General features: G+C 39.6%; 1 protein-coding gene across 51 annotated transcripts in view; it reads right to left on the reverse strand.

Moving 5' to 3' along the window:
* Positions 1-16,924, reverse strand: part of Ank2 (ankyrin 2) — a 575,860-nt gene that overhangs the window by 176,128 nt on the left and 382,808 nt on the right. For all 51 annotated transcript variants that reach the window (NM_001427159.1, XM_063282205.1, XM_063282210.1 and 48 more), the window contains one exon: positions 8,300-8,401. In NM_001427159.1, coding sequence (NP_001414088.1) covers positions 8,300-8,401 — 102 coding nt within the window. The remainder of the gene's footprint in view (positions 1-8,299; positions 8,402-16,924) is intronic.

Consider the following 16,924-nt stretch of genomic DNA (forward strand, 5'->3'; position numbering starts at 1 on the left):
ACCTCTTCCTGTCTTCTCTTTCATTTTATTTCAGGCAGGCTGACTTCCCTGGTAGTCCTTGGACATATCACCATGTTCTGTGGAGCTCTCTCATCGAGACGTATAAAATATACTCATTGAAAATAGTGCATGGCTTCATGCTCAACTCTGTTGCTTCCTCACTGGCCATCTTGTCAGCCATGATACACCACTCTGGTTCAATTCTCCCCTCTCTTGCTGTATGTTTCTTTTCCATGTCTTTTACTGCTTTTGTTTTTCCTTTTAATTATTCCCCTTTTTTTATATGGGTCTTATTATGGATTGCTAGCTGGCTCTGCTTTGCTTCTGTCTCCCAAATGCTGAGATTAAAGGCATACGCCACCATGCCCAACTGATTTATTCCTTTTCCTCAGTACACATGGATTGGTTATTTTTCGATTGTGATGAAAAAACCCTATGACCAAGACAACTTCAAAAGGAAAGCATTCATTTAGGCTTATGGTTTCAGAGGGTAAGAGTCAATGACGGTAAAGTAAAGTGAAGGTACATTGCCAGGAAGAGCTAGGAGCTCACTTCACTACCCATAAAGAGAAATCGAAGAGAGGGCACACTAAAAATGGAGGAAGTCTTTTGCTATCCCATTCCTAATGGCACACCTCCTGTGATAAGGCCATACCTCCTAATCCTTCCCAATCACTTCTACCAACTGGGAGCTGCAGAGTCAAATCGTTGAGTCTCTGGAAGCCATTCTCAGTTAGGGCAGAGGTCATGCTATTTTCTGACCTACTGCATTCTCAGCACCAAAACTGTTTGAATGAACAGATGAACAAGTGCTGTGCCTGAGATCAGATTGGAAGAAAAGAATGCTGTGGTTATGATAGCTGAAGCAAGGTTGGAAGATGGGAGGCTGCCGGGAAGTCAAGAATTACAATCTATGTCCTTGGTCACAGGAAGAGAGACTCAAGAGAATTCCCAGAATATAAAGTGTTCTGTTGCAATCTAAATCATGCAGACAGTCCTTAAGAGCACAGCCTCAGAAATAATTTGAATAATATCACCCTTCATTTCCAAAATGAACACGTCATTATATTTCAAACTTCTCAGTTCCAGTAGGCGCAAATACAATCAAAACGTTTTAGTGCTTTGGATGAGTACTTAATGAATGTCTGCTAGAATTGCTTACTACTGAGTGACTCTCAATGCTGAAATTCAAAAGATTGGACAGGCCACATTTATTTCAAACTTGAATTAACATTACCTACCATAAGGAAGGAAGCCTTTGCTTCATTAAAAGAGGCATCAGCAATAAACAGTGCCCCGGTTAGTTTTTGTTTAACTTGACACAAGTTAGGGCTATGTAGGAAGAAGGAATTTCCATTAAGAAAATGCCCCCTCATATTGATCGGTTGGCAAGTCTGTAGGGCATTTCCTTGATTAATGATGGATGTGTGAGAGCTCAGCCCACTGTGGGCAGTGCCATTTCTGGGCATGTGGGTTTTGATTACATGAGAAGAGGATGTGAGTGAGCCCTGTGGAGCAAGCCAGTAAGCAGTCTTCTTTCAGGTCCTCTGCTTCACTTCCTGTCTCCAGGTTATCCTGCCTTGAGTCCTTGCCCTGGCTTCCCTTCATAATGTACTGTGATCCAGATGTGCAAACCTAGTAAACCCTTTTGGTTACTTTTGGTCATGGTGTTTTATCGCAGGAATAGAAAGCAAACGATGACAATCATACTGAGGTTAGCTACACTGTATAAACATATGCGTCTAATCTAACTAGGTAGAGAACTATAGTCTTTTCCATGGTTCGATAATTCCATGAATTCAACTATTTTCATTTCAATTTTATTTTTCTTTTTAAGTCCCGGACTAGTACTGTTCTTGGCATTTTTAAAGGCTGGTCCAAGCCAGATGGATCCAAATGACATTTGTGAGAAAGATTTTAGTTGCCGAAAAACATTTTAGTTTAACACCATCTAGATAAATTGATAACCAAATTGATAACCATCTATAACCAAATTGAAATTAAGTGTAATGTTTCCTCTCTGATAACACAGGCTACAGATATGCCATTTAATAGTTTGCCCTGCCTATGAAAAAAATATGACTGCTTCTGCTAACAGGCAGGTTGAGTCAATATGAGAGGACTGTACTATTCTAATGTGGATTGTCATGTTTAAAAATATCCATGGAGTACTTGTTTTACTAGGAATTTCTCAACATTCCCTCCAGTCACCTACAACTCCAACTTCAGGTTGTTATGATCACTGTGGTTGAGTAAATTCAGGCAGGAGGAGGTAGATTGCTCAGGGTCCCTTAGCTGAAAGAAAATGGACTCTGGCATCTACATTTTTAACATAACTTCCAAAATTTGTCTGAGTCACACTAAGAGGACATCTTCTAAATTGATTGCTGAATGTATTGTCTTGTTACAGAAGGCTTGCTGTTCTAGAAACATTAATATTGCTTTAAAATTATGTTTTAAGATTGGCCTCTGAGATGGATAGATGATGCATGCCTTTGCTCTCAGCACTCAGAATGTAGAAGCAGGAGGATCTCCATGAGTTTGAGGCCAGCCTAGTATACAAAATAAGTCCAGGAATACCCAGGGCTCTGTTACTCGGAGAAAACAGACAAACAAAAGAACCAAAACAAAACAAAAACCACATGACTGTTTGCTTTGGGGGAAAAAAAAACATGGGTTTAAAGTGATAAGTTTGCATCTTTATTTCTACCATTTGGTGGCAGTGACTCAAAACCCCAAACGAGGGCATTTTAAAAACTGTTGGCCCAGCCCCATTTAGCTCAGTGGTAGAGCGCTTACCTAGGAAGCGCAAGGCCCTGGGTTCGGTCCCCAGCTCCAAAAAAAAAAAAAAAGAACCAAAAAAAAAAAAAAACTGTTGGCCCTTGCCAAGCAAGAGGCCTTTATTTTTAAGTCACTGTAGTGAAACAAACCATTCTGGGTTTTTATTAATATCTCAACCCTCCTGGACTTTTATTAATATGGCTATAAATGTTTATGGAAACATTGTAGAGTTTATTTTTATTACCTAGGTATTAGCCTTGTTTATAACACTATAATATCAATTCTGACACAATTACTAAATAAATATTTTATAGGAAATATATTTATGAATTTCAATAATAGAGTGAATGTTAAGGTTAACTGTCTTTTTAGCAGAGAAAAACTAACAAGACTAATAAATTCTAGCCTAATGTTTTAAAGAAAACAAACTAATGGCCATATCTACAAACATTGGGAAAAGGAAAATGAAGACTTGAAGTTTTTAGGGTATTTTCTTGTGCCAGATTTACCAATTTCACCCATTTCCTTTAAGGACATTCTTCATCATAAAGTCCTGCTTCCCAGGCCCATATTTTCTTTAAGATTACTACAAACCAAGGTGTACTTTTTATTAAATTTCAAACTTCACATGATAATATATAAAACCCATTTTACTGTTTGAAAAAAAATCTGATCCTAATTTCAGTCTTAGTTCTCTTTTACCACACCAACACTTGTGATATTTTTGGAAAGCCGATAAAGCCCAAATTGTCTTCCATTGAGAAATATAACGGGTACAGAGAGTCCTGGTTTTTATATGGTGTGTCATAATGTTCCCTGGAAACCCCAGCTTAGAAGAAAAGCCGAGGATAGTCTTTCTTCTCTTTGTTCCTACACCACAGTGTTTGATTGTCACATAATTAGAAAGAGGTAACCTTTGGCTTTGATTGATGCCGGCTCCGTTATCCTATCTCCTGGAAATTATATTCAGTTCTATACTTTATTCAAATTCCAATAGAATGCTTGGTAAAACAGTAGAGTTTCTGGTGGTGGATTCCTCTGATTTAGGAATTTCTTTATTACACTAATCTGAGGATGAATAAATACTCTTTTCTATTAATAATGGAAAGTTATTAATATGGTCCAAACTTCAGAATGAAGGACACTACCATGTATGTATAGCTAAAGGCAGCTCAAATATCTTTTCAGGACGTCCTGTGGCAGAGAAACGTAGGACGTGACACACAGACACAGACTCAATTTCTGCATCAATTAACTGAGGCTCACCCCACATCTTGCAGGATTTTGTCTCAGCTAAAGATAAAACATCACATGTAAAACTCATGGCACAAAGCTTGATGCATAAATCCTACTTGATATTATTCACTTTAACTCCTAATTAATGCACTTTTAATAATAATAATAATAATAATAATAATAAGAAGAAGAAGAAGAAGAAGAAGAAGAAGGAGAAGAAGAAGAAGAAGAAGAAGAAGAAGAAGAAGAAGAAGAAGAAGAAGAAGAAGAAGAAGAAGAAGAAGAAGAAGAAGAAGAAGAAGAAGAAAACATCTGCTTTACAGCTAGTTAAGTCTGAGCAATTTGCGACAATCTCACAGTTTTGTGGAAAGAAATTATAATTTTTATTCTTCATTGAATATACAAAGTAGTTTTAATTAGACTGCAGGAACAGTAGAAAATCATGTTTTAAGCTTCCTGATTCATAGTTCAAATGTCATTGCATCCTGGGAAAGAGGCATTGAGCATGCTTTCATCCTGTTCAGAGATTACAGAACGGCCACTTTCTGAACTGAAATAACATCCCCAAAGTGGTAGAACTTGGCTTTGAGTCTATGGCTTATTCTCGGAGTCCATGTCTCCGAGAATAGTCTTTTGTTTAGGTGAGACATTAGGGAATAGAAGGCTGCGAGAAGAAACGTGCAAGACAGATGAAAACTTTCAAGCCAGCTCAAGAAGGTGGACTTAGTGTCAATCAGTGATGAACAGAGTATTTACTATTGAGAGAGAACTCTTCTTAAAATAGCATCAAAAAATAAATTAATAACTTTGACGTGTCACAAATTACTTTAAGATGAACTGAACTACGTTTGAAATAGGTTAGTTTCATTTTAATTAATTCTACTTTTAGCATTAATCATGAAATGTTTATTTAATATTTATGTAAATGAAGCAATAAACACATATCCCGTTTATTAATATACTGCCAACTTAGACATGTAATTAGCTTATATTAAAATTGGGGAGTGTATTTAATTTACTTAATGAACCTAAGGTAGTATGTCAAAAATATAAAACATTTCCAATTTAAACTTTAAGGCACTTTATTGAGGAAATATATATATGAACACTTATATACATGTAGGAGCTTGGATTTTCTTTCTTAATATAATTAATATACTTTATGTTCAAATTACTTGTTCAACCTGGAAAGGGGGTAATGTTTGAAATGTAAATACATAAAATATCCAAGAAAAAAGAGTAATAGAAGAATATCAGATAAAAAGTATTCCTGATGGAAAATAAGATTAAAGGGGGCCATTCATCTGAAATGGTCTCATTCTATCTGCACATGGAGAGGAAGTTATGTGGTCTCATAGTATGGTTCAGTATCAACATTCCCACCTACAAATCTTAGAACTACCCTGTAACTACATCACAATGTTAACGGAGGAGCCAAGCCTCCTGGATTTGAGCAAGGACTTTGTAATCCACAGCAAAAGCAGCAGTTGAGCGTCCTATGCTGCTGGTGCTGGATCCTCTCATCGCCAGTGGACACAAAGGTGGAACGCCTGAAGCCTGTTTGTGTAGGCCTTGGGGAGTTCACATCAGCCTGCTTTTGGCCTCAGAGTTGGTATTGCCAAGTCCTAGTCCTTCAAGACTCCTCACTGCAAACAATACCCCAGCAAACGGCCCAGGATCCTGCAATCCAAGGGCTTTCTATTCCTGTTATGCCTCACACTAGCTGCAAAAGCAATTAAGTCTCTGTATTTCTGTATGATGAGAGACACACTCCCCTAAATGAAGAGCAACCCTGTCATCAATGACAATGCTTCTCCCTCCCGTGATTCTCAAATGAAAATAGAGAAGCCATGTCCAGCCATCTGTGACACCATGGCTCTACTCTTACAGGGATTCTCAGCCACAGGGAACTTGTGAATGTTAGAAGTGCCATGAATATGTTTTTATTTTAGAATGGCAACAGAAAGAAACATAAAGTGACCAGAATAGAAATGACCCAGCTGAATGCACAAGGGTTTTCTGATCGCTCTGCTAAGTGAAGACACGGGAGTGAATGTGAATCTGGATACAGAAGGTCCACAGTGGTCTACTCTAAAGATGCATACTAGCCACTGACCAGCGCTGACTGACATGAACGGCTGGCTTGGAGTTGACACAGTGGTATAGTTCAGATTGGGTTCTACCTCTGTGTGGGGATATGGAGTTGTCTTGCTCCTCAAGTATTAATCAAGTTGGGCAGGCCATTCTCCTTGCTAAGGGGCCAACCCTCGGGAGGACAGAATCACCTTGATCCAGGCTATGGTGACAGAAGGAATAATGATCTCTCCAGTAAAATACTGTGCTATTCCTTCCCAAAATTCCCACCTACAGAACCTTGGAAGTCTGCCCATCTTTCTGAATTACTCAAAAAAGTGTGACTTGACCCCTTTTGGTTTCTCTTTTTCTTAAGGATGTTTTGGGTTTCTCTCTCTCTCTCTCTCTCTCTCTCTCTCTCTCTCTCTCTCTCTCTCTCTCTCTCTCTCTCTCTCTCTCTCTTTCCAAATTTCCCCTCCTTGCCATGGGCTGACCTCCATACCAGCTTAACTCAAAAAGCATGACCTTTTCTCTTTCTCTGAAGAGCTTCCTCCCAGCAGCTCGCCTCCCTGAGGTTTGCTTTTAAACCTGAATAAACTTGTCCTGGAGCTATTGTTTGAATTTGTTCTTAAGTTATTTTATTAACAAGATGAAGACCCAGTAGAGGAGACCTGGATTCCTTGGTAGCATGTGGTGACATTCCAAAGTGCTTAGTAAGAAAAGTGGGAAAATTAAATAAATAGGAATCCAGGAAGATGATCATTGGGGGGTAATAAATAACCTGACTGCAGTTTTTAAAAGTGTTTGAGAGAGTAACCAATTTCAGTGGCGTTAAGCAAGGCTTCTTAAACCCCTTTCTACTTATGACCCCTTCTACTCAAGTAATTCTATGGAACTCTGGGTATATATAAAAATATAAAATAGGTACATAAATCAAGCATTTCCTGATAATACAACATAAGAAAACTTATTTTAAAGCAGTTTTGTATTTTACGTTTGCTAAAGATGAAAGTGAATTTGTGTACTACTGAGATGGGTACGCTTGTTTAGTTTTACACAAAACTTAAATGTCGGCCAAATATTTGATGACAGTGTTGATAGACATCTGTGGAGTTGATGGGCATTCTGGTTGATCTGTTCGTTTGAAACAGGGTTTCTCTGGGCGTAAATGTCCTGGACCTCACTTTGTAGACCAGGGTAACCTCAAAATAAGAGATCCACCTTCCTCTGCCTCCAGAGATCTGGGATCAAAGGCATAAGCCACCACTGTCACCTGACTGGTACATTGATTTTAGACTCTTCAACTCTAACAATGTCATTTCACATGAGTAAATATTAGGAAAGAGTAGAAATATGTTTAATGTCATTTCTGAAATCATTGGAAATTCCGTCCCGCATCCTAAGCCAAAATTCATTTAATGGTTTTTAATAATGAAACTAAGATCAGGAATTCATACAGTAATTTTTTAAATTAATTATTCTAATGCAATATAATCCAAAGACATACTAATTTGGTACTTGCATGTAGAGAGATGATTGTCAGGAATTATTTTAATAGTCTTTGATATTCATAATTAAATTATTATATTTCTTCATAAAACATTTAAAAACTTTTCTTCTATGTTCAATGATGCTAAATGCTGGGACAGTTCCATAAGCCACAGAGCTCATTCTGTGTTTATAGACAAAAATGAAGCCCTACTATGTGACAGGACAAGCACAGAGAGAAACGCCTTGGATTCATCGCAATTTGATTTCAAAACAATTTTGCTTACTGCACATTTTAAAAGCTTCTCTTGTCATTAATTTTTTTTGTGATGCCCACGTTGTGTTCTCTAACCCCTTATGGGTCACAAACTGCAACTTAAAAAGCACTAGAGAGTTAATAACACTGGGCTGAATTCATAGAAGGAGGCAAACCAGCAGCCAAGCACTCCTAGTTGGAATCAAATAATGAAATTTATCTCTGAGGAACATGACATTAGCCACAATTATTTGCTTTTCATTATACTATCTGTTGCTCTTTTTTCTATAATTCACCAGCAATAGTACTTCTAAAAGTAAACATCAACACTTCAAAAGTCATTAAGGTGGTAAAAATTGGGTTGTCTAAGATCGACTTTCTGATACATCAGTAAATCAATATAAACAGAAAATAGCATCTGAGACTCTAGATATTGGGAGCATCTCAATTTATGGCCCAAATTACCTGATTGCAAGTGTTGATGTCAATGCCTCCTTTCAGATACTCCACAACTTTGTCCAGGTTGCCTGCTCTGGCAGCGCGGAGGAAGCTGGCATTGCTGTCAGACTGTAAGAGAAAGAAAAGACTTTTGGTGAATCACACAGAACATGAAATACACCAAAAACAAGAAGACAAAGGTGTTAACCGTGCACATTAGACAAGCTCGGCTGAGAAATGTTCCAGTGCTAGCTTTAAAACACTGGAACACTCATCACCTATCTCATAAGGCGGCAACCACATGGCAGTGTAAGGATGTTGGCGTTGAGGAGAAACACACTCTGTCCATACAAGAGTGCAAAGGAACCATTAAAATAATTACGACCATTACTGCTTTATTCCTAATCTTCAGCCAATTCAATGATGAAATTACACTATGCAAAATTCAACTGTCATCCGCTCTAGACATTTTTCCATGCTTGAGTGTTGTGTGCAAAGGTGTTCACATGTGTGGGGTGGACACATGAGGGGCGTGCATGAACACCTGATCTCAAAGCCCTGGGGTTGATGTAAGGTGTCTTGCTCTATGGCCACTTTTCTTTCTACTTGATTTATAGTGGTGGTGTCTGTCCCTTGAAGAACTGAAAGCTTTCCAGTGGTTAATCTACTTAGTCTGCCTTCCCTTGGGCTGCTGTGTCTCTGCCGCCTTAGCACCCACCCAGATTACAGGGGCCATCACGACTGCTAAGAGATTACAGGGGCCATCACGACTGCTAAGAGTTTTTTTTATTTACTTTTACTTATTCACTTTACATTCTGCTCACTACCTACCTCCTGAATATCCCTCCCACAGTCCTTCCCCCTACACCCTCCCCTTCTTCTCTGAGTGGGTGGGGGCTTCCCTGGGTATACCCCTAGCGTGACACTTCAAGTCTCTGTTGGGCTAGGCACTTCCTCTCCCACTGAGGCAAAGAACTAGAGGCATCACCATCCCTGACCTACACAATAGTGATTAAAAAGTCATCAAAAACCAAACAATAAAACTGTGACATTGGTACAGAAACAGACACTGATCAATGAAATCAAATCGAAGGCTAAGAAGTAAACGTACACACCCACAGCCACTTGCTTTTTGATAAAGAAGCCAAAACCATACAATGGAAAAAAGAAAGCATCTTCAATAAATGGGGCTGCCTTCCAAGATTTTATGTGGGTTCTGGGGATCCTGGTTCTGTTTTTTTATGTGGGTTCTGGGGATCCTGGTTCTGGTCCTCCGCTTGCACAGCAAGTGTGTCACACACTGGGCCATCCCCCACAGCCCTATCCACTTGCTTTCACATTGTGTTTTAAGTGAACTGACACAGACCCTAAAGTCAAGTCAAAATAAAAGAATTTTAAAACTCGGTGAAACTAAAGCTGCTTGGGTTCCTCCTCCTCCCCCTTTCCTGTCAGTTTTCTGTCGACTCAGTGGAAGAACACTGAGTTGGGGTCACTACAGTTGTCCAGCCTCATGTGGAGAGAATAAGATGCTTTGAAGAGAGGAGAAAGCACTAGCTGGCAGGTGTGTGGACGAGGCTAATGCAAATTTTGCACTCCTAGTGGTTTGGGGAAAACATTATTAAATGTGAACCAGCTGACATAATACCAGACCGAAACGTCTTGGTAAAGAGGATAGCTCTCTGGATGGAGACGTCGTTTTAAGTTTTTCATCTTCCCACCATCTCTACAAGTCTGGTCCTGGGAAAATGATCTCATTTGCCTCGTGAAACGTGCCAGGATTGGGGGTGATACCCAGGGGAGCCCCCACCTGCTCAGAGGAGAAGGGGAGCTGGGATGGGAGAAGGATGTCGGGGTGGGTGACCAGGAGGTGGGCAGTGAGCGAGAGGAAAAGTGAATGAGTAAACGACTGTTCCAAGGGCAGAGTTATACCATCGCCCCAGGCTTGGATAAATATTCTGACTTTTAAACCTTAATAAAATAATAACAATAACCTTTTGTTAGGGTTCAAGACTCTTACATAACTACTGTAAATTTTTCTCATCATATAATATCTGGCCAAAGAGGAAAAGGGTCTGAAGAGAAATGGAATTCTCCTATTTGGATGTGAGAGCTGAGTTTGATGACTTCTGTTTTCGTTCAGGTTTGATGACATTCTCCTTAATAGACTGCACAGTCCCCTTCCCTGGAAGAAAACTGCACTTGGCAAGGGTTCTTGGCACACTCTGTCAAAACTGTTTTTAACGGTTGTGATGATGGGCAGGTAATAGAATTGGGAATATTTTCTCAGGGAGTTCCAAATATATGATTGCTTGCACATCGTTAAGTGATTTACACACAGGAACCCTGAAAAGCCAAGAAATGAGTTATCTCACGTCAGTCCGAGGGCCGCATGGGTTACAGGTTTCCAAGTCACACAGATGCTTAAGGTGTGGCTAAAATCTAGACATCCAAAATCCATGCTCTGCTCCTTTGGAAATGCCTCAAGGTGTGGACAGTGTTGAGACGTTCTCCTTCCCAAGATGCCTCGTGCTACATTCTTCCTAAAAGCCATGGCCGTGGCAGAGCGCCCCGAGTCCATCTGCAATGCTGCAGGGGTTGAGCTGTGACTCACTGTAAAATGCTTCCCCTATGAAATTTTCTTGCTGTTTTCAGCTAACAGTAAACTCCAGTGGGATTTTCCCCTCCAGGGTTCTTGCTACGTCACTTAAGTATAGCTCGGTGTCCCACAAGGCACTATGAAAAGCTCACAAAAAAAATCTCATTTTTTTTTACTATAAATCATGGAAAAATAGAATGTGAAGTCCCACATATAAAATATAAAGATACTATGTAAACATAGTTTTTCCAAAATAAACTTCGTTAAAAACTGAGTCAACGAAATGCTTCCAATTCATACAGAACGCAGTTAAATGTAGCTAATATTTATTGTTTACTGTGTACCAAGAAAAGAGCTAAAGGAGCCATTATGTATAAGATAATCAATATCCATAGTAGAACTATTCAAAAATGATATATCACTATGAGAAAAGATGCCTAGAAGTTTCTCCCGTCACATGATGACTCAGGGACAGGGAAGATTCACAATTTATTTCACATTTATCAGACTCAGAGTGAGAAACCTCCTCTGCTATTCCAGCTGTGCTGATTATCAAAGTAGAAAACACGGCAGCTTCCTCACTCATAAACTGGGTCCTTTGGCATGACCACACTTATGCCCTTCGTCTACGTGTTCTCTGTAAGTCAAGGCACTTATGACATCAGCACTACACAGGGAGTTCTTGCCTGTTATGTCTGCTTCTATCTCCTGCTATAAGATCTGAGTGAGAAAAATCCAGAAGGTTGTTCAATTGTGAATGAGGAAAAAGTTGGTATCGTATCCACATTATTAAAAAGCCACTCCAAAAGGCTGGAGAGGTAGCTCTCTGGTTAACAGGCACTTGCTGTTTCTCCCAAAGGTCCATAACTGGTTCCCAGCATCCACATGGGGCAGCGTATAACCAGAGCACACCATACTCTATTCTGGCCTTTGTATGCACCCACATATATATAGCATACACTCACACAAACACACACATATACATAAATGCAAATTAATCTGTTATTTTTAGGAGACAATCTATGGAAGCACCAGGATGTCCATAAGAACATCTGCCAAGCTTCTCTGAGGAATGGGAAGGTGGCAGGTGTTTTTGTTGTTACAGAGTATTTTCATAACTGGGTGCCTTCTTTCTGAGTTTATTTTTTAAAAAATAAGATACAAGTTTAAGGCTTAGAGCAATCATCTGCAAATAAACAAATAAAATTCCTAGCGTTATAGTAAATGTCTCATTTTGCCAAGCTGCCAGGAACCCCTTAAGCACTTTAATACATAAAAAATTCTTCAACCCCATAAAAGGACTCAGTTTTCCCAAAGTGAGGAAATGAAGTAAATAAAACTGTTACTATCGTGTGGCAAAAACATGAATTTCTAGGACAGAGTTAAAATAAACTTCCAAAACTTGTATTTAGAAAGAATGAAGTATACTGAGGTTCAAAAGCATACACTTCTCTTTCTTGCATACACACGTCAACAAAATGCACATGTCGGAATACTGTGTTCTACAATGGGGTCAATCTGTGATTACAGCTCTGGGCTAACCAGCTTTAGACAACAGGAGCCTAGTGGCTTTTAATCAATAAGGAGATAAAAGAGGATCCAAACACACACACACACACACACACACACACACACACACACACACGCACGCACGCACGCACGCACGCACCAAGGGTAAGAGGAGGGGATGGGAGAATAGGGGAGAGATTTTTGCCAATCTGCCTTCCCTCCAATTATGAAAAAAATAAAAAGAGATTTAATGCAAGGATTAGCAGCAGGAAAGTGAACTTTCCAAAGAGTTTTCTCTTTTCAGTCAGAGAAGTTCTCACATCAAAGCTCAGTGAAGTAAAAAGTAACAATAATAACTCCTCAAGGAGAAGGTCTAGATAAACCAGAGACTAACCCCTCTCTCTGTCTTGCTAATTTGCGTCTGTCCCGAGGACCCGGACCCTCAAGCCCTATAACCAACTGTACTTCATTCTATAAAGCTTCATTCTCCGGAAGGAAGTCAAATGTTTAGTCCCGCCTATTTTAATATGCCACATATGGTTGTCATTAAGCGTGGCCGCTTTATAACCTTCATGTGACATCTCCAAGCGAAAACAAAACGCTTCCTCTTCAATTTGTCTTGACACAGTTCCATTTCAGTATCTGAACATCAGCAAAGTAAGACTTTCCTTGCGCCCAGAGTGAATGTGAAGAGGGAAGTGTGCTTTAATTTAATACTATTGTTTCCAGGGTGATAAAAGGGTGCTCTGTGTACTGTTTTTACTGATGCTGATTTCATAAATATAGTAAGCTAAATGTTGGATTCTGAGGCCATTTCTTGTAACTCCTAATCTGAATATTTGTGCTTAGTTTTAGATATTTTGATTCATTCTACTAAATTAATGTCATGTGTTTGAATGTTATTAAAAACACTGTTTCTAGTAAGACGTTTCTTCTGACAAAAGAATAACACAATAGGCACACAGAAACTGCTTTTGCTGGAGATCTTTGGGTGATACTGAGGCTTGACTCTGCCTAGGTGTAAGACTCGTTCAACCTATCTTACCCACATCAAGCCTAAAGCTAGACAGCTTTAAGCCAGCATTCTAAACCTGCAGATACCTCAAGTCTCAGGACCAGCCAAGCCTCCCTGGATGCAAACCTCCAGAAAAGGACAATTATCTGATAAGACAAGGGAGTACCCAGAGCTGAATCAGTCATTCTGGGGGGACCAAATGGGTCTCCTCAAGCAACAGCAATGGCAGTTTTGGGTCATATTACAGAACTACAACTAAGAAAACAATCAATGAGACCATGCCTTGATCTGCACTGCTTAATTATGTGAACCTCTTGCCCAAATCTGACCCCTATTTAAACTTGTATTACTATCGTGGAGATGAACTTAAGATCATTTTTTTCCTTTCCACTCTCACTCGTTTAATTATCATATAGAGTCAGGTGCCTAAGTCTAGCATAGTAGTAAGTGTATCACAGGCAGGAGTCCAGCGTTTGCCCTAAACTCAAGACACCATCAGACTCAAAGGAGTTTTGTGGTTTTAGAATTCTAATTAGCACTGAAAGAACACTGGGTGGGGGCATAAATGGTGCCGTATATTTTCAAAGGAATAAATCCATTCTTTAAGATTGAAAAGCGCTGGGATAAAAGCGTGACTCAGCTGGTCACCCTGAGGCTCACCTGAAGGACAAGAGCGTCCACTCCCATCTCCCTTAGGGACGCCCCCTCCCGGAGTCTAGGATGACTAAGGAAGGGACTTGTGGCCCGTGGAATTTTGCTTACTGATTTGGGAAGCCTTTGTTGCTTAGTAGAAACGCAGTCATTCACCTGCCAACCCTGTGGCCGACAGTAATGCAAAGCCAAGAGAACTTAGTGACATATCAGGTGAGTGAGGGTATCCCCCTGTAAACCCTGGGGAAGTATGCCTGGTGCTCTCATTGCAACTTCTCAGATCGCTGGCTTACAGGGTAAGCCAAAGCCCTCATTCATTCATTCAACAAACGCGGAAATGTACGACTGGAAGGGTTTCTTAGATTTCTTTTCATTTTATGTCTGTGAGTATTTGCCTATAGCTATGTATTGCTAACACATGTGGGTCTGGTGCCCACAGAGAGCAGAAATGGCATTAGAGCCCCCTAGAAGTGGAGTTTCCAACAATTTTGAGTTGCTGTGTGGGTGGTAGGAACTGAACACAGGTTCTGTGCAAGAGCAAGTAGCCGTGTGTGGGGACGCCTTTAGTCCCAGCACTCAGGAGACACAGATGGGTACACCTCTGTGAGTTTGATATTAGCCTGGTTTACATAGCGAGCTCCAGGTCAGCCATGGCTGCATAGTAAGACCCTGTCTCAGGAGGAGAAGTCTCTCCTGCTCCTACACTGAGCGTTCATTAACACATCTACATTCTGTTGCTGTCTAAACATTCCTCAGACATCAATTGAGGATCTCCAACTGATATTATTTAGATAATAATAAAATAAGATAATAACAAAAACAAAAGTTATTTGTATCCTTTTGAAACTACTATGTAACCAAGAACGATTTTGCCTTCATGCCAGGAGGGCTGCGATTGTAGCCATGGGCTACTTCACTGGGCTTATGTGATTCTGAGAATAATTGCATTGCTCCATGCCTGTTAGGCAAGGAGCTACCTCACCAGCCCTTAAAACCATCTTAATACAAATCCTATACCTCATTGTCTTCCTAATTTCTATCTGGGCAGCTCTGCTAACATTCTACCTGCATCAACTCAGCATCAGAATGAACACACAAAGGTATCCAGCAAACTTCCGTGACGTACACAAACTCAAAGGACTCCCCTGTTGGATCTTTACTAATCAGGAAGAGTTTGTTTTATAAATGAGTAATAATCAACTTTGGTCATGGATAGAGAGAGAAAGCCATATTACAACAGTTTGACTGACACTTTAAAATATATCGGAAGGAAATGCTTTTTGTTCCCAGACTAATCAGTGTGTTTAGATATTACAGCATATTTTCCAGGAAGGACATTAAGGTGTACCCCAAGGAAATACTTCAGGATGAGGATAAATGGACTTAAATTAAGCTTATCTCCCTTTATGTCTTGTACAACTCTCGTAATATGGAAACCAAAAGCAGACCCAATCAAGTGAAAATGTCCTTCATCGATGTTTTATCATGCTAGGTGTCCTGCAGTGTTCATTCCCTACTGTCCCCTGAGATAGGCAATGCGATTTTTATCCCCGTAGGTCTGATTACTCTCTGGCTTCAGAGACCATTTGCTTGAAAGCAGACATCCATCAGTCAGAAGCGGCTTCATGACACAGGGCAGACCGCCCCACAGACAGCACTGTCTAACCTAGATTGCTTTTTTCACATTGAATTATTCAAGGTTAAACCAAGTATCAAGTCTTGAAGTAAGCCCCGCCCCCGTGACTTCCCTGACATTCTAACCACTATTTTAAAAGAAGCTGCATGTATTTTCTTTCGTTGTGATACAGTTCCTTAGGCTGGTGATTTTGTGGCCCCGTTGAGATGGGCAAGGAAATATACCAAGTTAAGGCCTTTTGTTTACAATACTCCGGAATCTGCCTCTAATTACCAGTGAGATGGCCTTTCCTAGAGGGTATCACATAATTACAGGTCAACAACCACACATCTTCATATCAGGACTCAAAAAAAATTCTGAATTCAAATTTTAATTTTGACAATATTAATATCTACACTGGACTAGCATAAAAATTCAAATTCATTATTTTTGTAGTATCATGTCTTGTCCCATAGCAACAATTTCATTTTCTGTGAATAATGAGCCCACATATTGTTTATGCAATCCTTGGAGTTCCTGGCTTATTTTCTTTTACATCTTTCTAATTATAAGGTGTCTGAAATTTCAGTGTGATAATTGTGCTTTTTATTAGAAATAATTTGTTTGTCTCTAATCCCATTCGTGGATCTGTTAATAAGCTCATTATTTCTATGGATGTCAAGAGCCCATCTTTTTAATGCCCCTTTTATTGTAGAAAACATATTCATTTATCCCATTTTCAGAAGTTTGTAGGTTTTACCGGGGAATGAACAGCTCTCAGATGCCTTCATATAATTGTTACGGCCCACACGAATGGAGAATATAAGCAATGAACTCTAAAAGGGAAAAGCATAGTTCTAGTATGCCAGAATTATGCTAAATTAAACACATTAAATTCTTTCTTTGCCTTAATCATGTCAGTCCAGTATCGAGAAATCTAATGTTAAATGTAAAACGACGAAAGAAGAAAACACCTATATTATGTGAACCATCTGAAAAGGAAATTACTCCCCAGCGTGACTCACTAAATTAATGTGCCTAAAGTTCCTGACAGAACCCATGGCCGTACGGATCTAAATGTACACATGTTGGAAAGCAATAGCTTTGCATTTAGAAATAGAGGACTTAAGTTAGAAAGTAAGTATTTTGAGAAACAAAATGGTTAAAAATAACTCATCAGTAAGAACAAGTTATTTTGTGGACGGCTGCTTATGTTGAAGTACTTACTCTGTGCCACATGGTTACATATTAAAAGCTAAACGAAGA

The sequence above is a fragment of the Rattus norvegicus genome, chromosome 2, assembly GCF_036323735.1.
Source record: "Rattus norvegicus strain BN/NHsdMcwi chromosome 2, GRCr8, whole genome shotgun sequence".
Classification (NCBI taxonomy): domain Eukaryota; kingdom Metazoa; phylum Chordata; class Mammalia; order Rodentia; family Muridae; genus Rattus; species Rattus norvegicus.